The sequence below is a fragment of the Ananas comosus genome, linkage group 4 (assembly GCF_001540865.1).
Source record: "Ananas comosus cultivar F153 linkage group 4, ASM154086v1, whole genome shotgun sequence".
NCBI classification, from domain to species: Eukaryota; Viridiplantae; Streptophyta; class Magnoliopsida; order Poales; family Bromeliaceae; genus Ananas; species Ananas comosus.
In genome coordinates this window covers 1,167,073-1,191,038 of record NC_033624.1, presented here as the reverse complement: position 1 = coordinate 1,191,038, position 23,966 = coordinate 1,167,073, and the positions used below count along the sequence as shown (strand labels likewise).

The window sequence follows — 23,966 nt, the reverse complement described above, 5'->3', positions numbered from 1 at the left end:
TCTCTCTCTCTCAAAAAAAAAAAAAAAAACATATAAAAGAATCACTCAAACCAATAATCACACCGAATTAATTACATGAATGCATGTAACAACTAAAAACTGCAGCAAGCCTCCTGAGCTAGCAAGCAGATGCAGCCGCAGACATGGCGGTCACCATGGCGGCAGAGGCAGCCGCCATGGCCGAAGAAACAGGCCCATAAGACGGAAGCAGCGACGAAGACGGCGAAGATGACGCTGATAACTATGAATGGCGTGGAGTTGCCCATTGTGGTTAATTTCCTTTAGTTTCTCATCTCAAAGAAGTGTTTTTTCTAGCTTTATAGGTGTTCACAAGTACAATGCAAATGTTTTCTTTTGACTTGATCTTCTGATTGACTGCTGACAGTTTGTAAGTTTGATCAATTCATTGTACGATTGACAAGTATTCGTAGCCAATTTGCCATCTTGTCTTGGAATTAGAGTGAAGAAAAGAAGCATCTCGGGATCTTCCGATCTCAATTTAGAAAAATATTATTGAACGTTAATGAGGGTTACTTGTGAGAAAGTTGATGTATAGTTGTGTGATCTTACACTTATCTCCATACTAAATAATTAATAGCCCTGAATTGCATGGAAATAATTAACGCATGCAATTCAAATGCATTTTGTTTCAGCGTAGAACGGGTAAAGAAAGAATATAGCAATCACTAGAATATGTCTCGATCTCTCTCCCTCTCTCTCTCTCTCTCTATGTTTATATATAGTTAATTACTTTGAGGTTTCCTGAGATGAAACTTCACTTCTTTTTTATTTTTTTCTGAAAGAGAGATCAGAAGCAACTTGTTAGTTATATCTATGAAAACCTAATATTCTTGATCCAGCACAATGTCAACTAAGAGTAACCAAATAGTCTGGCAATGAGCTGATAACACGCACCATCCTATTATTTTTTTTACTTTACGTACCCAGGATGCATGAATTAGTTAATTAACAAGAGACGATCGAGGAACACCAAGTAAACAAAGCTGGTTGAGTTCTCTAGTTGGGTTCTCGATCTCTACTCTACCACCTGGAGAAAGAAGGCTTAAAGAGCCACCGAATCGACTGTGACTCCGTACCGAGTGAGTCGAATCCAAGCCAAGCCACATATCCACGCATTCACATGCAAATTGCACCACATGTCATCACATATATTCACATGCAATTAAACTACGTAATTAACTACAGTTCTACTATTAAGTAACAGTAGAAAAATCCTCTGCCTCATCGCAAGTTCAATTTATTGAAAACAGCTTTCACATTTCTTGAAAAATCCAAAATGCAGAGGCTCATGGCTGGTTAGGTACACAGATTCTTTTTTCTTTTTTCTTTTTTTTGAGAAATAGATAGCTAGCTACCTGCTTTATTTATTAAGCAAAATGAACTAAGCGTACAAAATAGAAGTGTCTTAGGCCTTTGAAAAAAAATCAAGCATAACAGAAAAGAAGATAAAAACAACAAAATAAAAAACAGAAAAAGTAAAAGGAGCAAGGAACAAAGATGATCAGAGATGCTTGGACCACGCGCTGGTAAAAAATTTGACCTGTTCGATTGACTGGTCGTCCGGAAAATGATATTATTTCTTTTCGTCCACACAACCCACCAGATTCCGGATAAGAGGGTTAAGCCTCTTGATCTCTTCGTGGCGTCAGTGATGTCGGCTGTTTTGGTCCAAAGATCTCAGACGTCACCAATTGGACATCAACCGGTATATATATAACCGGTCCCTCCGCGATAAGTAGAAGGTATCAAATAAAAACGCAGTTACAAAATAGATGATCGCAACTTTTCGAGAGAATAACACAGAAGACACAATGTTGATCCACACTCATCCCTCGAGTTAGCAATCTGTCGGCAGTAAGTAATCTTTTTTAAAATAACAACCAAATGAAAATTTTAATTTTGATCGGAATTTTCAAACTCCAGATATGTTGATTCATCGTGTCCCTCTGTCCCGCGTCGGTGAGGAAGTGGTAAGGAACACAGATTCTCACAGCATACTCGTGAAAACTAAAACTGGTTTACAGTCGAATTACAAACGGTACGTAATTTCAAATACCATCTCATGAGGCATAGAATATGTAGACAAAGAGCGCGCATGCAAAGAGAATTAAAAGGGGTTCTAATCGAGTCCAGCTTCTCTAGGGGGGGAGTCGCGCGGCGGCGGTCGCATCTACGTTCATGCCCACGGTGCTGCTGCTGCAGGCACCACGGTTCTGACGGTTCTGGCGCTGGTGGCGGACGATGTAGCCGCAGATGAGGAGGAGGAGGAGGACCGCGAAGAAGGTCATCAGGCCAGCAAAGAGGAGCTTGGCTCCGGTGGTGTTTCGGCCGGTGCATGGTGGGCTCAGTGACCAGAGACAAGGGTCATAGACGCTTTCCTTTGTGGACATTGTCATCTTGTTTTCTTTTGGAGGTTGTACCTAGCTAGCTAGGGTGCATTTTTGTATGTATTTATATATATATATATAAAAGGGTGGAAGGAAATTAAGTTACAAAGAAGGGCTTGGGGAAGTTGGATAGATTCCCATCAATGGAGGAGGAAGTTATAAAAAAAAAAAAGAAAAAAGAGTTGACCATTGACCTTGCTCAAGTGCATCTTTAATATTAATTTAGAAAATGTAGATTGTGTGCAGAAAAATTCTGTGCAATATGTTTTTGTATAGGATTGTTCGTTGATTGACTCAAGACAAAACGTACCTTACCTATTGGTCCCCATGGTTGGTGCATGCATGGCCAATGATTTGGATGATATTTATACTTGTAGATAATTAAACCAATAATGTATAGAAATTTTCTGCACACTTAATATGCAATTTACACAAAATGCTTTGGATATTTTTACAACTATTGAACAAAAATTGTGGAGAGCCACCCCAATTTCATCTATTTTTCTTATAAATTTTCTACTTTATGCACTTTAATCGTAAGCTTATTGAGGAAGCGGTTCACTGTTTAGAATAGAATCTCAATGGATGGTAAAAATTGTTGAAGAGAAAATAAATTTAAAAAATAGGAAATTCTTTCCTAAATTATAGAGAGAGAGAGAGAGAGAGAGAGAGAATGGCAACAATTTCTAACTTAAACCGTGATCTCAACAGCATTCCACGATCACAAAATATCTAAACTTTATATAAGAATATAAGTTAATTTATTCTTAATCTTGTCCATCTCCTTTGACTACGACTGCACAACGCATCCATTAATTGCTGGGAACAGCTCCGGTTTATGTGATTCCAAAGCTTCATTAATTACACTTCCAACTAAAAAAATAAATAGTATAATTCAATTTTACTATAAAAAAACAACCACCCCATCAAATTGTTAGTGGAACGTCACGTTAGCCAAACCGGCGAATTACTTTTTTCCAAATTGAGAAATAAATAAATAAATAAATAAAGCTTACATAAAAATCTAAATTAACCAATATACAAAAAAAAAAAAAACATTTCTTCTTCATCCCGTAATCACCATAGTACTTGCCGTGATTTTTTTAAAAAATACAAATAAAAAAAAAAAAAGTTATCGAGCTAACCGAGAAATGAGTCCGAGCTCACACGGCCGAGTCGGGCTCGAGGTCGGAGTCGGGCTCGAGCGAGGCGCGACACAGGGGGCACGTGGCGTGGAATTGGGCCCACATGTCGACGCACTCGAGGTGGAATCGGTGGCCACATCTGGGCAAAACCCGGCCCCGATCCCCGTCTCTGAACTCGGCCAAGCACACGGCGCACTCGGCCGTGTTAGGCGAAGTCGTCGACGAGTGCACGAACACGGGCAACCCGGCGACGACTTCGGGGTTGGGCTTGCGGAGGCGGCGGTGGTGGGGGGTTCCGGGGGAGGAGGAAGTGGAGCTCGGGGAGGAGGAAGTGGAGGTGGCGCCGGGGTTGGGTTCGGTGGGGTTGGGGGAAGTGGGTTTCTTCCAGAAGATTCGCCAGAAGTAGAAGTAGAAGAGGAGGATGAGGAGGATGTTGAGGGTAACGAGGCACGCCGAGAGGAGCCGCCCGTGGGCTCGCGCGGCCCACTGGGCCGGCCCGGTCGGAGGCGGGTCGACTTGGGTCGGGTACGTCGCGTTCGCGCCCGCGAGAGACATCTATCTCTTGAAGCTTATAGAAAGAGAGAGAGAGAATTTTGTGTAGTAATGGAGGAGGAGGAGAAAGAGAGAGGGAGAGAGGAGAGGAGAAGAGGGATTGGGAAGGGAAATATAGAGGTTGCCTTTTGTGGCTTATCTTGATTAATTAATTAATTAATTAAGAGAAATGCTGTTGGTACATGTTTGCCCTTAAAAAAAGGATATTTTTATATGTTTGTCCTTAACATTATGTTAAAATTGAGGAAGTATACTTGTAAAGGAGGGAATTTTATAAAATGCTTCTTATGAAAAGATGCATAGAAAAAGAGTCAAATGTTCTTCGTTTAAAATCGACGTAGTTAAATTTGTCTGAATAATGAATTATTTGAGTTGGCTATTTAAGTTTTTAAATTATTTTATCTGAGCAGGTTGAGAATATGTTAATTTCAAAATTTTTAGCAAAGCATTATTTTCTTTCGTCGACAAATATGGTTTTTAGGATCCAAGTGCAAATCCTAATTTGACGGTGACATTACCGCAATTTTGCTTAACTTGGCCTTAAGCTGCAGTTGACCGTAACATATTTTGCGTTTCTATGCCCGTTGGGTAAATCAAAAGGGAAGGTCTAGCAATGTCTCGCATATATAAGTTAGCATCAAATAAAATATTTGTATACGATAATTATATACTTTTCGGCTTAGATTTTGACCGGATAATTTAATTTTAATTTAAGCGAGAACCAGTGAATCTGTTAGCTGTTCAATACAAGTTGCCAATTTGGAGCTGGAGGATGCCAATGAAAGGTTAATATTTTATTGACCATCCGTGACGTAAATGGCAAAAATCTAATGATTGGTATCTAAATTTTAATTATTTTATATTTTAAATTAAAATTATTTTTTAAAAATTAAATGAACTTAATGTATGCTATTTTCTCTCTAAAAAAAATTAATATTTTCATAAAATTTTAGCGAAAGTAAAATTATATTGGGGAACCATACCATCATTGTTGGATCCAATCTCATTCAATACAACACATGATCAGGCGAATTAGGTAATTCCAAACCAATAGGACAATTTTGGTTCAATCTAGATACAGTTATCTTATATTATAAGCAGAAGCAAAAATATCTTAACAGAATTATATTTTAAGTAACAAATTTGTAATAATTACATCAATTTTTAAAAACGTATCACTAAATAAGTTTGATAGAGATAAATAACTAGTAATTATTGTATGATTAACTGTGTGTTTGTTAAATTATATGACATTTACAACCGAAGAAAAAAGTAAATATAATATATATTTGTGTAAATAGAGGAAAAAAAACAGTAATTATATAGAAACCGCCCCCAGTTGATCCAATTTTACTTATTCTATCGTGCAAATCCTGTCATAGCATTCATGCTATCGACACCATTAGGTCAATAGCAGGTCAAATCTTCTATTCAAGTAATAATGCATATAATTTAATAATTTTTTGACAAAATTCATTTGAAAAATAATGGGACGATGACATGGCCTGCTGAATATGAAAGGGTTGATTTTTTATTAATTATTTTACACCAAGCACCTGAGAAAATCTCTAGTTTCTAAAATAAATGAACCGAGAAGTTAATTTTGAGAGTGGCGCAGTATGCTTCTCTAATCATATTTAACAAGAGATGCATATTTTGCAAATCTATGAAAATAATTTAAGTTCTCTGACAAAGCATTGACAGTGAATCTAACGGATTTTTTTTTAAAATTTAGTTTCAGAATCTTAAAATTATTTGTTCATACTTTTGTCAAAAAATATGACGTTCGTAGTTTCGTACACATTGATCAACTATAAAATGTTAGAGAGAGGGAGAAGGACGATAACAGCATCTAAACCTACAATGTAATCAAGTTAATTTTGATATCAATAAAGATAAATTATATTTATTGTTTTTAGTTATCCTTCGCTAATTAAATTTGATGAGAATCTGTAAATAGCGTAAGGCTTAGTATTAAGAAACCATCAGATATTCCTCTTAAAAAATAAATTAAATTATTTTTTGTCGTATATTTTACGGTACGTGCATGTACTTAGATTAGTAACCATCAAACCCATAACGCATGATCTTCCGTACCGGGGTGAAAATATTGCAAGATCCGGATTTATGGAGACAAAATAGAGGACAAAATACAATTGCGACTTTACATTTGAAATGTTACAACAATTGCATATATACTTACCAAGCTTTATCATCCAGTACCCGACTCAAAAAATAATATTTATTTCTCTAGATTTGTTGGATTCAATGATCATAAACATCTGCACCGGATCTGTCTTTGTCTATTAAATGCTTGTAATAACATCTAAATTTACATTATAATATCTAACTTTGTTTATTTTAAGTATAAAAAATTATTAATTAGAAGTAATGAACTATTCAAAAGGTGGGAACAAATAAGTTTTGATAGTTGCTTCTCGTCCCCAAAAAAATTCTAATAAATAATTTGAAAGCAGCTACGTATTTGGACAAAAGTATAATAGTGCATAAAATTATATTATTTGGTTAAAATATGATAAATGAAATAAACAAAGTTTGAGAGCTGCAAAATGTAGCACAATTTAAAGATCAACCAAACAAACTTTGTGAAAAATGTAATACTGCATGAAAAATTATGTATCTCTTCCAAAATATATCTTTTGGTCACGAAAATTGCCTAATGTTAATAAAGTCTAGTTACTAATTAATTTTAAATTGTATTAAAGTTTATTTTAATTGAGCGCAATTATTTGTATAGGAATAAGCACTTCTTAGTAGGGATGCAAATGGATCCGGATTGGTGGAGCTCCGCCCCGATCCGCCCCGAATGGCGTGGTAAATGGGAACAAAAAATATAAAAAAATATAACCCGCCCTGAATCCGCCCCGATCCGCCAAGTAAATGGAGCGGGAGGTGGGATACTCTTTTCTTCCTTCAATCCGTCTCGATCCGTAAAAAATCCGGCTCCCGCCCCGATCCGTCCCGAATGGAGCGGTAAGTGGGAGCCAAAAATAAAATGAAAAGTAACCCGCCCCGAATCTGCCCCGCTCCGATAAGAAATGGAGCGGGAGGTGGGGGAACTCTCCCGCCCCCATATCCGCCCCGTTTGCATCCCTACTTCTTAGGCCCTTTGGAGCATTCTTTCACCAAATGTAATAAATTTTTAAATAAATTAAAATTCAGAAAAAATTCATTTTTTTTTGCTGTTTATTTCTATAATTTTGAAATAAAAGTTTCTCTAATTTGTTATTTATTATTTAGGAAATGAACGGCATAAAAGTTCAAATTCCCCATTGGTAATATTTTATTTTTCTTATTCATAATTGAGAATTGGACTGGGCTATTATTAGTAGCAAAATCCCATTGTTACTACCAGTTTTTTATCCTTTGGATCAACTCTTTTCATTATTTCTAACCATTGGATTAAATACTATAACCCAGTGGGGACCACTCAACCCTGGGGGGACCACTCAACTCTAACCGACTAATATCATCCTGACCCTATAATTTTTTATCCAAAGGTTAAAAACTTGATAGCAAAAAGAGCGTTTTACTATTAATAGTATTCCAGCCTAATTCCATAATTGATTTTTGTTCACGATGTACAGAAATTAGTTATGATATTTTAAAAGTTTGAACCGATCGGCCCCAATGCAAGTGACAAATGACTTGATGATTGATACCCAAGATCTCAAATTTGAATCCTAATTGATTCACATTTCCGGCTAAGTTTATTTTTAAATAAAATAAATGAAGCGGGTAACATGCTACCTATCTCTCAAAAAAGATATTTTAAAAGTTTAAGTTTGAACTGAGCAAGAAGCCACCATGCACTATCAACAAAAGTAAATATTTACAATGAACAATTATTTGCCAAACAAACTGCCCTACGCAGTGTGATAGTTTTTTTTTTTTTAAAAAAAGAAAAATTAGGTACCCAAAAATCTACATTACCCGAGTGTATTATACAAATGAAAGAATCTTTACAGTGATAAAGGAACACTTCCTCCCAATCTTACACCGCCGCCACCCCCGGTAGCGGCGGCGGCGGCGCCTCTTCTCCCCGCTCGTGGTCGGCCTCCTCTGCACCTCTATAAATCCTCAAATCCCTACTCAGAAGCCTCCTCAACAACACCATCCGGCTCCCCGGCGATTTCTCCCCAAACCCTAACCCTAACGCTAGCACTAGGTCCTCCTCCGATCCCCTCCCCACCTCGATCCTGAGGTCGCCCATTCCGGGTTCTGATGACGAAGATGGATTCACACACTCAACGGCGGCGGCGGCGATAAGCGGCGGAGGTGGCGGCGGCCGCTCCACTGCGGATCGGCAGAGGGGGCAGGTGCTGTGGGAGAGGAACCACATGTCGATGCACTGGATGTGGAAGCGGTGACCGCACCGCGGGAGGGTTCGCACCTTCTCCCCCTCCGCGAACTCGCTGAGGCACACCGCGCACTCCGCCACCACCCCCTCCTCCTCGTCTCCTCCGCCCCCGCCGTGGGAGAAGACGATCACCGGCAGGGATCCGAGCACAGCGGGGTCGAGGCCGCGAGGGGCGGCGGCGGCGTCGCCTTCGCCGGAAAAGACGAGGCGAGGCTCGCGGCGGCGGAGGAAGGAGGAGGAGCGGCGGAGGATGCGCCACCGGAGGTAGAGGTGGAGGAAGAGGACGAGGAGTACGGAGGCGAAGAGGACGACGACGGAGCACAGCATGATCTTACCACTCAATTCGTAGCCCTGCGGCGGAGCCACGGCGGCGCCGCTACCTCCGCCACCGCCTCCCGGCACCGGAAAGGTACGGTTACCGCCCCTATTCCGTTCCATTTTGACACCGTGAGTCTCCTCCCTCTCCATCGCCCCTTTTTTTAAAAAAATTAAATTTATTTTTTTTTATTATTTTTTTTTTTCTTACGCTTTGGAGCGGTAACGAGAACCGAGCTCGGTTTATATAACGCGCGAGCGCGTGGTGCGCACCGGCGCAACCGAGATCAGCGGGAAAGGGCATTATCCCCCGCTCCCTAAAATGACGAAAATGCCCTCCATAAGGACGCTACATTTCCTGAGGCGATAGGGGCAGGTAGTGGGTTTTTTCCACAATTTTGAGAGGGACCCGACGTAGGTAGCACGCACAGTGCGCGTGACGTTGGGATAAGCCAAGGAGGGAGTGGGCTCGAGTGGTGTGGACCCATTTTGGATCGGATTCGAACCGGTGATTTGGACTCGAGTGGGAGTGAGGAAGCTTCGTGTGGGGAGGGCTCGGAGCGGCGACCCTGCGCCCGGGTCACTTTTCGAAGTCTTCGAAGAAACTTCGTGCGTGGAGCCCACCTTCGTGGGGGCCACGTGTCACAGAGATTTTCACGGTGGCCGTTACATTGAAATAGTTTTCTCTTACCCTGGCGTCCTATCGCCGTGCCCTACGCGGTTTTCCTTACGGTGGCCCACCTTTCTCACCTTCGTACCAAACCAACACAAAAAAAAACACACACAAAAAAAAAAAAAAAAANTTGCCGAGTGGTTTACTAGTTTGGTACTAGAGGGTGATTAAATATTTTTACTGTTTATAGATCCGACGCAATGTCATATTAGTTCGTTCCAGTGTCGCCGCCCGGATTTTGATTAAAGAAAATCTTTTACTTTTAGAACATCCTAACTCTGCAAGGAAGAAGATTACCGTGTTAGTGCGAGAGCTTGTTGGAGAAGCTCTTGTACCTTATTTATTGAACTCCCTAGAGTTAGAAATAGGAGCTTCAAATCTAGAATTTCTGTTTATTGTTGTGGATTCTTTGGTCATGTATTGAGTTAAGGTTACGGAGTTTCTTGCAGACCGTTGAAGATTGACTCTTGACGAACACAAGTCAAAAGTCCTAAAAATTGACAAATAGTGCAGATCTTGTGGTCCTACACAGCAAACCATTGGCCATTGAGTCATTGTCGTCCCTGGTTACGAAAACCTACGTTTGCCTAATGTTTTCTAATGTTTGCTAAATCTGCTTCTCAAGTAGAAAGAGAAAGAAAGGTAGCATATTACCAGCTTTGTTTATTTTTTTTAAATAAACTTAGCTGAAAACGTGAACCAATTAGGATTCGAACTTGAAACCTCAGATACCAACCACCAAATCTTCTGTTGCTTGCGCTAAGGACGGTCGGTTCAAGTAGAGAAGTTGCTGCACAACCTCGGCCAAGTAGACGCTGAATGTTTCAACCCCATATCTAAGGGCCCAAAACAACACCTAATAGATTTTAAAGCACCAAATTCGTGTGTGAATTGAGTCGACAGGTCGGGCCTTCTTTTGCACAAATAGTGATTCCAATCATAAAGAAAGTTTTTCAAAGACTGTTTGCTAATTGTTTCTCAAATAATAATTTGAACATTATATTGTTTTTGAGAGAGAAACAGGTGGCATGCTATCTGCTTTGTTTATTTCATTTAGAAATAAACTTAGCTGGAAATGTGAATCAACTAGGATTCGAACTTGAGACCTTGGGTACCAACCAACAAGCTCTTTGCCACTTGCTCTAGGGACGGTCGGTAACATTATATTGTTACTTTAGTTACAATTAGTGTTATTGTTCATGGGAAAATTTAGCGATGTAATGGATGAAAAGTATGTTGGTGTATGATGATAAAACCTGTAATAACAGATGAGTGTCGTTCTAGCTACAATAAAAGTAGCTAGTAAGTTGTGTATGAAGAGAGGAAACAATCCTGTTCCCTTGTGGCATTTACTCCTCGCTCTCTCTCTCTCTGTTCTTGTCCTCCTCTTCTTTCGCCCCTCTTTTTAATCTCTTTAGTTTTCATTCTTAACTTGTCCTTCAATTTTTCTTTCTGAGAGTGTGATTAGTTCTGAAATGATTTGCGAGTAATCTTCTTTATGTGGCAAACCACATGCCTCTTACCATCCTTATTTGCAACATAAATTTTGCATGTGGAACAACTAGTAGCAATTTGGAGAAGTAGCTGAGCAACTTCTTTGCTGATATGATTATAGCCAGCTTCAAAATTGGACAGCAAAATCATCTTGAGTAGAAAAGATGGGGCAGACACATCGGATACCTTTGGCTAGGACTAATTTTGAGTAATGCTTTGACTGCAACATTTTTATTTGCGCAGAGAGTAGTTGGGTCGATCTGATACAATTAGTTGTCCGATTCACAGCTCAAGGCGCCATCAACTGCCATATATATATATTTCTTTGAGAGATAGGTAGCATGTTACCTGCTTCGTTTATTTTATTTAGCTGGAAATGTGAATCAACTAGAATTCGAACTTGGGATCTCGAGTACCAACCACCAAGTCATATTTTACTTGTCAGAAATTCAGTGTGTCCAACTATTCTGTAAGTATATAGAATGGTGTAGAAATTGTATTTTTAAGTTAGATATTGTATAACTATATTTGCTAAAAATCAGATCCTAATACTTATAGGATGTTGTATTGAAATTGAATTACTAATCCGGTACCGTAATTTATCCTAGAGCAATCTGGTATTTTATGATTTTGAAATTTAGAGACTTTCGTAATGGGTGATGATAGTANAGAGTTATTATGATATGAATATATTAGACTCAGTAAATTTTATTAAGTTTTATTGATAATGAAATTAAACAAATTTATTCGTCAATATTGAAATTGAATTACTAATCCGGTACCGTAATTTATCCTAGAGCAATCTGGTATTTTATGATTTTGAAATTTAGAGACTTTCGTAATGGGTGATGATAGTAATAGATTTAATTTCAATATTGACGAATAAATTTGTTTAATTTCATTATCAATAAAACTTAATAAAATTTACTGAGTCTAATATATTCATATCATAATAACTCTTTGCTTTCCTAATCGGCATATTGTATTTTAGAATTTGTGAGAATGGGTAGGCCTTACAATTTATCTATTTATTTAGGACTAGGCCTTTCTATTGGAAAATGGGCATTTTCCTTGTAGCCATGCTAGTTATAATAGCCTCCATAAAAGTCTACATTAAACACTCTTTATTTCTTGCGTTAGAGATGATCGGTATTAAGATCAAACTTCTATATTGTTTTACTAGCTACTTGTGATAGAAAGGGTCGGTATTAAGAACAACTTCTATATTGCTTTAATACGTTTGATTACGCCAAAGGATGTGACCATTCGACTCGGCCCTTTTAGATTCAAAATTTGATAGGAGTGCATTTAAGAGAGAGCCTGTGAAGGATCCTGCGTTAGAAAATTTTCCTTCTCACTGTTGGATCTTGGGACATGCATGTTTCTTACTGCTGCTTTCAATATCTCTCCTTCTCTTCAATTTTGGAGTATTCGAATAAATTTTACAAGATTAAATTACAATCTTTGAATTAAGCATCGTAGCTTGACAATCCTTTCTGAATTGTAGGCTTACATTTTTCATACGGTAAATCTAGGTGTAAATTTTTATAACTAGGTGTGTATTTTATGGCCCGCTCATCCAAGGGCTTTTATTCTTAATTTTTATTGTCAATTTTTTGGGAAAATATATAAAACTTATTAGAACTGTTGACCATTTTGCTTAGACTATTTTATTGAAATTTCATATTTATAAATTTATTAAAATAAATTATTAGATTACATTTTGAAGTCAACATGATGTTGACCGAGTCAAACCAAATTGAAAGATTAGATAGTAAAATTAAAAATTAAAAATGTTGGATAATCAAATTAAAATAATTTATAATTTAGATATATTATATACTTTTTTTTTATTTTAACTAAAATTTTATTTAAATTTTTGTAAGTTTTATAACGGAAGAATTATAGAAAATTACATTTGCAAGTAAGGGTTTGGTTCAACGTAAAATCATGAAAATTAAGTTTTAGTGGGAAATAAAAATCAGTGGAATTTTTTTTTAATGTTTTGTAGTGTTTAGTTTGTAAAAAAACAAAAAAATATTATTTAATATTTGTTTGATTGAAAAAAAAATCATATTTATTTGGTTCAATAAAAAAATAATTAAAAAAATTTTACTTTCGTTTTTCAACGAAAAACAGAAAAACAGTAAATTTTTTTTTTCAATTTTATAGCAAATTCGTAAAAATACTTTTACGATTTTTTTTTTCTTTTTTTCATTGAATCAAACAAACAGAAAAAAAAAAAAAAAAAAGAAGAAAGTTTCATACCGAATTTTTTTTTTATTTTTTATTTTTTATTTGGGATCAAATGGAAAAATTTTGCTGACAATAATGAGAGAGGAGGGAAAAGCTGTTGAGTGAGTAGTAGGAGACGCTAGTAGTTAATTAGGAACTTTTATGAGGCCCCTGCTTTTGTGCTTGACTAGTCACGGAGTAGCATGGGTAGGAGGGAAAGAAAGGACAAACAAAGCACGAGGAGGCGGCCACAAGCATCGGAACAAAGGACGTCGTCCCACGCTCCGTGCCTCACCAGCAGTTATCATTTCATGCAGCTGCTCCTGCAATATTTATTTGTGGCCCTCCGTGAACTCCTCCCCTCTTTCATTACTAGAGATGTCAACGGATCGGATTCGGAGCAAATTTTTAAAAATTCGAATCCGAACCCGACTCCAAACCTGAGACCCGAATCTGAATTCGAACCCGACGGATTTTAAAAATCCATATTCAAACCCGAACCCGACCAAACATCCGAAACCCGAATCCGAATCCGAATCCGAAAATTTGAACCCGAAACAATTTTTTTTTTTTAATATTTCAAAATATATTATATTAAATTTAAATTTTTAACATACAAATTCAAATGTAACATCAAATTTTTATATATATATTATATATAATACAAAATAAATTCGGGTTCGGGTCGGGTTCGGGTTCGGGTTCGGGTCGGGTATAATCAAAATCCATATCGGAATCCATATCCGTCGGGTTTTTATTTTTCATATCCATATTCAAATTCATATTTATATTCATCGGATATATTCGTTTTATTCAGATTCGAATTCGGATAAAATTTTGAATATTCATATCTATTGACATCCCTATTCATTACCCAGTACGACAGTGTCGGAGCGTATGTACGTAGGTACTCATTTGTAGATCTTCTTCCTGTATCTAGTCTTGCACAGTAGGCAAAATGCTGGCGGTTTCCTTCTTTTTACTAAGGTGATATATCCCATAAATCAAAATATATTTTAAAATTTAGTTACCCACCCTGATTATGCTTTTATTTCAAAAAAAAAAAAAAGGCTAGTTGTAAATAAAACGGTGTGACTGCCACATAGTATACCTCCTCTGTCTTTGGGCATGTTTACTTCACTCTCAAGGTGCATATTCCGTAGACTTTCGATAAATTAATATTTTGTTTGGTAGAAAATGAATTTGATAACAACTAAAGTATATATATAATGTGTGTCATCTACACAAACAAATGCTTTCATCTCTCTACACGTAATCAAAAGCTGGGGTTTATGGGAGAACAACAAACCAAGTGACATTTGAAATGAAAGGCGGTCTTGAGTTTTAAAAGTTTTATAGCATTAATTGACGTTAGATGAGACGACTTCTTTTTTTATGTTCTTTTTTATTATTTTATAATTGTTGTCTTTTNGCTCGGCAGAGATACGCTTGCATACTCGGTTGGGTCGCGCCCACGAGTGCCGCTCCGGAGTTTGGCTTTGTGCTTTCGCGTTGATGTCACTGACTAATTTTGCTATCCACGGACTGTTTTGCGTAGAGGTAGCGTGGCTTAGACAGGCGGGACGGGTGCGTTCACAGTCCCCGGGACGGGTGTGTTCACAGTCCTTATTGAGATTGGGTCAGATTTGACAGTTACTACAGTTGGATAGTGTAGTGGCAGGTAGCTGTAGATTTCTTTCCAGCTTTAACTACTAGTTTGTTTCTGACTGTAGTCTTAGTGGGTGGACCGATGATGTTGAGGGCGGTACCAACTGAGGACTACTTGTTTTTACAGTAGTTCTCACGCCCAGTTGTTACCCTGTGTTTTGCAGAGCCTGCTGTTCCGGCTGCTGCGTCTTCTGGGACTGATCGAGGCAAGGGCGTCGCGAGCTAGAGCCCTACCCGACGAATCGCCGTGCTAGAGGATCCCCAGCTGCAGGTATCAGTGTTTTTATTTTGAGCTTATGTACATACTGATACTAGAACTCGCTGGAGCGAGTGTTGTTGTACTGGTTTGTTGGTATGTATATAAGATTGGTTCGTTCTACCTGCTTACTTCTTTTCAGCTCTACACTATTGTTTGTAGTCTTGTATTTTTTACAGATACAGCTATCGCTTCGTATACAGAAAAAATTTCTTTGTATACGGCGGATTTGTCGGCGTGCCCGAGGAACGTGTAATCCGGGGCGTGACATGTCAACCGGTCGGATTCGGGGCGGATTTTTAAAAATCCTAATCCGAACCGACTCCAAACCCGAGACCCGAACTCGAACCCAACGGATTTTAAAAATTCATATCCAAACCCGAACTCGACCAAAAATCCGAAATCCAAACCCGAAAATTTGAACCTGAAATAATTATTTCTTTTTTTAATATTTCAAAATATATTATATTAAATTTAAAATTTTTAAAATACAAATTCAAATATAACATAAAATTATATATAATACAAAATAAATTCGGGTTCGGGTCGGGTTCGGGTTCGGGTTCGGGTTCGGGTTCATCAAAATCCATATCGGAATCCATATCCGTCGGGTTTTTATTTTTCATATCCATATTCAAATTCATATTTATATTCATCGGATATATTCGTTTTATTCAGATTCGAATTCGGATAAAATTTTGAATATTCATATCTATTGACATCCCTATTCATTACCCAGTACGACAGTGTCGGAGCGTATGTACGTAGGTACTCATTTGTAGATCTTCTTCCTGTATCTAGTCTTGCACAGTAGGCAAAATGCTGGCGGTTTCCTTCTTTTTACTAAGGTGATATATCCCATAAATCAAAATATATTTTAAAATTTAGTTACCCACCCTGATTATGCTTTTATTTCAAAAAAAAAAAAAAGGCTAGTTGTAAATAAAACGGTGTGACTGCCACATAGTATACCTCCTCTGTCTTTGGGCATGTTTACTTCACTCTCAAGGTGCATATTCCGTAGACTTTCGATAAATTAATATTTTGTTTGGTAGAAAATGAATTTGATAACAACTAAAGTTTTCTGTTGTTAATATTTTATTATTTTTTCTTGTATTTTTTTCTTCAGCAGAGTAGATTGCAGTTAATTACGATATTTTGAAAATTTTGAGTTCTGGCGGAAAGTAAAGTTTACAGTGAACCAAACAACAAGAGGGTATTTGGGGTCGAAAACTAATGCACATCTCTCTACTTTCGTAAACAAACACATCTACTGTGTGTAATATATATATATATATATAATATATATATATATATTTATTATATATATATATATATATATATATATATATATAGTTTGGAATACTATCAATAGCACCAAACTATTGGTACTATTGATTTTTTAACCCTTAGATTGAGAAATGGATGGTTAGGATGATATGGGCCCCCTAGGGTTTAGTGAGTGGTTGGTTGAATAGTATAGTCTAACGGATAAAAAATAAATAGGGAGTTAAATCTAACGATGGAAAATTCGATAGGACCAAATCCTTGGTGCTCTCGATAGTATCCCAGCCGGACTCTATAGATATATATATAATTTTTTATTCTTGTAAAATTTAGATAAATTTTTAAAATTTTGTATTTTTTTAAAAAATATTAAGATTAGTATAAAAAATTGGTTCTTGATGATGATCAAATATTAGGCCACGCCAATAGCGGGTCAGATCTGGTTCCTGGTCAAGATTAATTCGTGGGCGTGACAGTTTTTAAGAGCTATTTTAGATTTGCACTTGGTCCAAACAAGATATCAGATCGGACGGCGTTAACGGGACGAAATAAAACCCGAATTTGCTGCAGATTTTGTTGGATCTCTAACAGTGAATGAACTGTGTGGCCCTGGTCCACCCTAAGGGCGTGTTTGGTTCGAAGTCGGAGTCGGAATCGAAATCGGAATCGGAATCAAAATAAGCTGGAATCGGAATCGGAATGACTCATTATCTAATTCTGTTTGGTTCATCACCTGAATCGGAATCGGAATAAATCATTTCCATTGTCGGTGTTTGGTTCGGGTGGATATAAAAAACGTAATCAAATTACTATATTAACATTATCTTTATAATATATTAATTTAAATTCAAATTAAATATTAAATATTAAAAAATTACATCAAAATTTTGAAATAATGTCAAAATTTTAAATCTATGTTTTTTTAAAAAAAATTAAACTTTGAAGTTGAGTGGATAATTCAAAATATGAAACTAAATTTTGATCTATTCAAATTCAAACTTAAAATTACAATTTAAATTTTAATTTGAATCCATAAATTAATTTAAGTTTGAAATAAAATTTGAATAAAATTTTATATAAATTAAAATTTAATTTAAATTCAAATTATAAGTTAGATTCAAAATATTTGATTAAATTTTAATTTTTAATTTAAGTTTAAATTAAAATTTAAAATAATATATTTAATTTTTAAATTTTAACTCATATTTTAATTAAAAAATTTGAAAAAAATAAATTTAATCCGAATAAATATCCATTCCGTCCGGATTCAACTTTCAATCCGGCCTCTTAGGCTGGATTGAAAAACGAGGTGATTGGAAAATTCCCATTCCAATCGGGAATCGGAATGGAAATGGGACTCCCGCGTACCAAACACTCGCAAACGGATTCACTCATTCCAATTCCGATTCTAGGATGAAAAAGAAGCGAACCAAACACGCTCTAACATCTTAAAAACAGGAAGAAAAGTTAAAGGAAATTTGCTCCGGTGATCGATCAGTCCTACAAAAATAGGAGGGGAGCATAGTTTCTATGGTCTCCATCAGTCCTACGAAAAATATCATATTGCTTTCACAAAAGCTTCACCATAGTTGCCGCTGTCACTTTCGAGTAGTAGAGTTAACAAAAGCTCTTTTGAATTTCCGAGAATCTAAGTCATCAAATCTGATTCTATTTATACTTTTATATATAGTGTCATTGCTTAGATCAGTTGGTTAGTTATATATTTTTTATTTCGTAGAAAATCGGACTTGGAAAGGTGTATGCATTGTAACCTACAGCTGGTTTAAAAAAATTAATAATAAAATAGACTTCTTAACAAATTTTTTGAGTGTGTAAACTTTAGGTCATGGTGCTTCTCAGTTCTCACAGAAGAGAAGCTATTTATAGGCCTCCGCGGTCTACTAGACAATGTCCACCCAATAAGTTGTGTCTCGAAAAGGGATTGGGGCCCACCCGAAAACAAAAGAGGACAAGCTCCCCAACGGTCATCTTTGCCTCTACCATAGACGGTCCCAACTCCCAACCAATCCCTTACTCTTTCTTTCCTTTCCTCCCTCGGTGGCATTTCAGCAAATAGCCCTTTTATACAAATACCACACCAGAAAGAAGCCTCACAACACTTGCTTTTTGGTTCACCAAAAGGTAGTGTCCCCCTACCTACGTCGCCCATTGTCTCACGGTCTCACCATACTACCAAAATAATAATAATAATAAATAAAAGAAGGTGCTGGAGGAGGCGCGGAGGCACGTGCGGCGCGGGGAGGCGCGTGGTTCGGCGCTGGACTCGCTGCACCTGAAGCTCAAGAAGCCCATATCCAAGGAGAAGAAGCAGAAGCAGCAGCAGCAGCAGCAGCGCCACCGCCGCAGCCACTGGTGGCGAAGCGCCGGCTCCGCCCTCCTCCTCCTCTGGAAGCGCCCCAAATCCAACACCGCCGATCTCGAGGCGGCGGCGGCGGAGGCCGGGGGCTACGACCGCCCGCGGTACCCTCACCAGGGGGCGGTGTCGGGGCCGCTCTACGTTGCCGACGGTTCGTCGGCGGCGGCGGGGGAGGTGGGGTGCCGCGCGATTCGCCCCACCTCGGGGCCGCTGGCGGCGGCGGAGGTGGGGGCGGCGGGGGCGGGCATCCCCTACCTCAGCCTCCGCGATCTCAACCTCCTCGACCGACGCCCCGCCGCCGCCGCCGCTCCCGCTCCGCCGCCCATGCCCATCTACCTCGTCACCTGAACCCTCCTTCTAAGCTCCGCTCTTCGCGCACTCCCAAGGAACCCCTACTCATCGCCTCTCTCGTGTTCTCTTCTTTTTTTTTTTCTTTTTTTTTTCCTGTGATATCGTTCTCTTTTCCTTGTGGAAAGAAAGAAAGGGTTACACCTTTCCCCCATTTTCGCTCTTTTCTTTTTCCATTTTTTTCTTCTTCAGTTTGTTGATTGTTACGGTGATGTTGCGATACTGCCATATTGCTTACGTAGGATTTCGGGTTGGGCCCGTGAGTGAGGGGCCATTCAAAATCCGTCGATCGTTATAATAGCGGACAGCCGGACACAGACATATCATTTAAATAAAAAATAAAAAGAAAAGGACAACAACACGCTAGTGCAGAATTTTACATTTAATTTAATATTTAATATAACAAAATAATATTTTAACTGCACAAATAAATTTTTTTTAAAAAATATTATTTTTCTCGATTTTTTTTTTTTTTTGAGGAAACCAAATATAATCTACACTTTCTGCTTTTTGTTTTGCCAAAAAAATATTATTTTTCTCGATTTTTTTTTTGAGGAAACCAAATATCGATTTTTTTTTTGAGGAAACCAAATATAATCTACACTTTCTGCTTTTTGTTTTGCCATCTAGGTGTGTGTTCTGTAGTTATTATTCTAATTTTTGTAGTTATTATTCTAATTTTCCTCAAGGGCCTGTTCGTTGGGCCATCTGAATCGTGCCTCGGGGTTCAAATTCTTCACAAGTTCAGATTATAAAAGAAAACCACATATCACACTGATAGAAGGCTACACCCACACCGCCTCTTTTTGCCTCTTTTTGTTTCTGATTTTTGAAATAAGAGCACTACAATGCGGATCATCATAGATGGCCTGCCACCTTTGTCCTGTTATACAATCTTTTCTGTATTAAGATTTGTCTAATCAAGATAACAAAAATGTGCCAGTTATAGCATTCCGCATTCGTAAAAATAAACCACATTAGTAGTTATAACAAAAGTTATCTGTTCGACCAGAAAACCATAATAAAGGACGGAGCACAAGACAATTTAGGGCATAAAATATGAACTGCGACTCCCCGCCAGAGCAAATTTGATCGTACCAATGCTCAGCCGGATTCTCTAATTTAGAACGTCTATTTCTCCCCATGAAGCAATTCCCATGAAGCAATTGAATAAATTTAATCCACTTGCAGGAATTAAATGAAGCAGCATCAACAGAATTAAACATGTTGAAGGAGAACAGATTTTTCTAATAGTGTGTACATGAGGCGAGGAAACCATAGCGCATTTACAGTGGTTGACACTTAAATAACTATGAGACCATTACACACTAACAGCAAATGTATGATGTCGACTGCCGACACAAGGAAAAACTCCCGAAAGATATTGCGATGATAAGTCTTACTTAAGAGGTCATTATATCTCAAAGGCACCACCTCAGCAATAAAGATTAAACAAAAATATCACAAAAAGAAAAAGACACTCAGCTCCTCTGACTTTAGAACCCAAAAAGCATTCGCCAAGCTACCTTGCACCTCATCTGTGCGTCTTTACTGCATTCTTCTAGGTTCACTTCTTCCCCTTCTTAGAAGCCCTACAATAGAACACGACATTCCAAATCAAACCCCTTGATTAAAACAAAACATGCTTTAAAAAAAAAGGTTGCACAGAAAAGGATATTACTCTGTTGCTTGAGTAGGGGCCGCTGCTCGTTCTCCTGGACCCTATTTAGCAGAATAAGGTTGTAAGCCATCCCACACATTTCCAAATAGTTTTACATGAATCACTGTTAGAGCAATCCTAGCATTTAAGTAAATTCAAAAATCGACACTACAATATACCTGAGCTAACCGTTCCTCCCTGCGAGCGATCTTTCTCTCTCTGCTGGCCTTGCTCTTGGCTCGCTTGGCTTCAAACTGGTCGGATAGTGTCTTCTCTCTCATCTTCTCGGCCTTGGACTTGTGGATGTGCTCCATAAGCACCCGCTTATTCTTGAACACATTACCCTTCACCTTCATATAGGTGTCGTGGTACATGTGCTTGTCTATCTTCTTTGATTCTCGGTACTTGCGCAACAAGCGTCTGAGAACTCTCATTCTCCGCATCCAAAGGATTTTAGTAGGGAGCCTAGCTTCCCTCGTACCCCTTCTTTTACCTGAACAACCAATTATAGACGAAGTTAAATAGGCAATACAATACCAACTGGCTTCTGGAATAGCTTGTCAACTCCAAAATAGTTATAGAAATGTTAACAAACACTTCTCCTGTTGCAAAAACCCCAAAAACAGAAGCTACAATTTGAAGCCTCTGGCTTGCTGCAATGGGAAACTGTTGGAAAGGATATCAAAGAAGCAACTGTAAGTGCTTTTCCAAACCGCTTTACCAACATCACACCAATTCTGCGGAAGTTCCAGTCCATGAATGAATTACGAGTAATCGTGCTTCCTACTCAGGTCATGAATATACCATATCCAGAATGCCGCCCCTTCTTCTTGGCTTCATGTTCTCTGCGCGCACGAGATCGTGAATGGATCTTCATGGGCTTCTTGATAATGAAGCCATCCTTCACCAACTTTCTTATGTTCTGCCCTGCAATTCAAATAAAACAGATATTTATCAGATTAGCAATTTTAAATATTCATTAAGGGGCAGTGTCCGCAGATATATAACATCACTAGGTAAGCATTAACGGAACTACAAGAAGATCAGCTCTTAGGTTAAGGATCAAAAGTAAACATTAACCAGAACCAACAAGGCAAAATTGTTTAAAGTGATCGAAGAACATGTTCGACACATTCTAGAGAGTTTTACCGCATGCTACATGCAAATCAAGAAAGAAACCTGGATGACATTCTTAATACACTCAATACAAACAGACAATTATGCTTACGAATAGAATGACTCACCAAATATCTCCTATTGCATTAGAACTCGGTTGAATTGAAAATTTCAACAAAGCTTACGAATTTTATGATTTAAAACTTGCTATTGCAGTGAAAAATGGTCAAATTGAACATTTTCATCAAAGATTTCAGATGTTATGACTTAAAAACGTACAGATACATATCAAGGAAATTAAGATCAAAACAGCTGGCGGATGAAAAGAACGTTGGTAAATATCTAATAGATTTCAACACCATAACACTCTTGTGAATATGGTTGCCGGATTCCACCAACAAGTTCTCCAGAGTTGTCGATTTAACATTGTGAATATGTAATTCTATACATCAACTATAAATATGCAATAGAATTGGAAAATAACACCAAACTTATGCTTCCTCATTCGGTCGTGTCGATGTTCTAATACAAGTAAAAGTTCTGCTCCATGTAAGAAAGATTAACTCCGCTAAAAGTATTAGAACCATTTCCAATCAACATCTAAAAGTTTCTTTACTATATCTAGTATTAGTAATTATCACTTTTTTTTGTCATTCTTAACATCGGTGAATATTAAGTTCCAAAAATTACTCTTTAATTTTCGTTTCTACAAATCAACAGTATCGAATCCCCCAATTTAATCCATGCACAGTGTCTACAAGCGTAACAATTCATCTCTACATCCATTTCACTGTTTAAGAAGCTGCAAAAATAAGACCCACCAAAAGCAAGCGCGAAATCACGTGAGAACTCGAATTTAGGAAACCCTAACCCTAGCCCTAGATTCCGAAACACTCGGATCATGAAGAAGGGGAGAGAGAGATGAAGCTTACTGGAATTGGCCATGGAGATCTCGTTGACCTCATTGGGATCGAGCCACACCTTCCCCTTCCCGCAGCTGAGCACGCTCGCGGCGAGCCGCTTCTGGAGCTTGAGAGAAACCATGGCGATCGCCCGCCTCCTCGCTAATGGCGGTGCTACGGAGACGAAGGGTTTGCGCCATGCGGCGGAAACAGCATTTTATAGGATGGCTATGGAGGGTTAGGGTTCGGCTCCAAGGGCTTCATGGGCCGAATTGTAATGGGCCGGGGCAAGTTTCCTGAGACTTCCTTTGAAAAGCTTCGTCCCCTTAATTATGGGACTTAAAATGACCATCAAAGCCCGGCCCAACATATTGTTAGGCTTGGGCTTGGGTTTGGTCAGGTCGTACAATGAGGCTATTCGGGTCTAACTTAAACTCAAGTACTATCCATTTGATATCAATCCTAAAGTAGGTTTTTATGATAAACTCATTAATTTTATGATCTCATTCATTTTTGGGTCAGTTAAAGGACCGTGAGAAGAGTGTGTTATTGATAATTAGAAAGTACTGTAAAATTGTATTTATTTATTTGTGTAAATTACAGTAATTTCAGTTGTAATATAAATTTTACTATATGCTTTTGTTAACTCCTTTCGATCAAACAGTACTATATACTTTTTATTATTAAATGGATCTTAGCTGACTAGATCCTAGGCAATCGGACACTTAACAAATATAAAATGATGAGATCCGGTTGAATTTTTTATATCTTTATTTTTCGACGGTCTAGGATCATTAAATTGTACTCTAATTTGACCCAGTAAAATATATTCGTATTCTAAACAACTAAATCGCATTTAGTATATTCATATTCAAATGATATCTAGTTGAAAAAGTACGGAGTGAGAATATCATCTGAATTAATAATAGACTTTAATAACATAAAGACAAGTTACGTTTGATGCCACTTGGGGACTAAAAGTCACAATGGAAAATGCTTCGCCACGGTCCTTAAAGTCCCATTTCACCCAAAACTGGGTTCGAATTATGACCTCATAATTCTAATTTTTAGATGGAGCTAACTTGTGGAATCTTTCACGTAAGCGGTAACTTGCTAAAAAAACAATTTGACAAGGCAAGATCCTCATAT

At 37.9% G+C, this 23,966-nt stretch overlaps 4 protein-coding genes across 4 annotated transcripts; 1 reads left to right on the top strand and 3 right to left on the bottom strand.

Moving 5' to 3' along the window:
- LOC109708586 (RING-H2 finger protein ATL17-like) lies at positions 3,259–4,229 on the bottom strand. Its single transcript, XM_020230389.1, has one exon. It carries the CDS (start codon positions 4,106–4,108, stop codon positions 3,572–3,574), a length of 537 nt encoding a protein of 178 aa, XP_020085978.1. The 5' UTR covers positions 4,109–4,229; the 3' UTR covers positions 3,259–3,571.
- Positions 7,905–9,027, bottom strand: LOC109708538 (RING-H2 finger protein ATL64-like). The gene has a single exon (XM_020230326.1). The coding sequence runs from the start codon at positions 8,952–8,954 to the stop codon at positions 8,121–8,123; it is 834 nt and encodes a 277-aa protein (XP_020085915.1). The 5' UTR covers positions 8,955–9,027; the 3' UTR covers positions 7,905–8,120.
- Positions 18,261–19,301, top strand: LOC109708694. The gene is made up of 2 exons (XM_020230513.1): positions 18,261–18,398; positions 18,636–19,301. Exons 1-2 carry the CDS (start codon positions 18,261–18,263, stop codon positions 19,137–19,139), a joined length of 642 nt encoding a protein of 213 aa, XP_020086102.1. The 3' UTR covers positions 19,140–19,301.
- On the bottom strand, positions 20,339–23,014 carry LOC109709679 (60S ribosomal protein L19-2-like). The gene is made up of 5 exons (XM_020232004.1): positions 22,848–23,014; positions 21,604–21,726; positions 20,979–21,292; positions 20,821–20,861; positions 20,339–20,731 (listed from the first exon to the last, which is right to left on the bottom strand). The coding sequence occupies exons 1-5, from the start codon at positions 22,957–22,959 to the stop codon at positions 20,707–20,709; spliced, it is 615 nt and encodes a 204-aa protein (XP_020087593.1). The 5' UTR covers positions 22,960–23,014; the 3' UTR covers positions 20,339–20,706.

Bases quoted from the DNA above. Each gene is read 5' to 3' on its own strand.
- LOC109708586 (XM_020230389.1), bottom strand. From the start codon at position 4,108: ATGTCTCTCGCGGGCGCGAACGCGACGTACCCGACCCAAGTCGACCCG.
- LOC109708538 (XM_020230326.1), bottom strand. From the start codon at position 8,954: ATGGAGAGGGAGGAGACTCACGGTGTCAAAATGGAACGGAATAGGGGC.
- LOC109708694 (XM_020230513.1), top strand. From the start codon at position 18,261: ATGGTGCTTCTCAGTTCTCACAGAAGAGAAGCTATTTATAGGCCTCCG. The intron at 18,399-18,635 runs GTCATCTTTGCC...AATAAATAAAAG, and splicing joins AGAGGACAAGCTCCCCAACG to AAGGTGCTGGAGGAGGCGCG.
- LOC109709679 (XM_020232004.1), bottom strand. From the start codon at position 22,959: ATGGTTTCTCTCAAGCTCCAGAAGCGGCTCGCCGCGAGCGTGCTCAGC. The intron at 21,727-22,847 runs GTAAGCTTCATC...TTTGAATTGCAG, and splicing joins GATCTCCATGGCCAATTCCA to GGCAGAACATAAGAAAGTTG. The intron at 21,293-21,603 runs GTATATTCATGA...TTGGTTGTTCAG, and splicing joins GGGGCGGCATTCTGGATATG to GTAAAAGAAGGGGTACGAGG.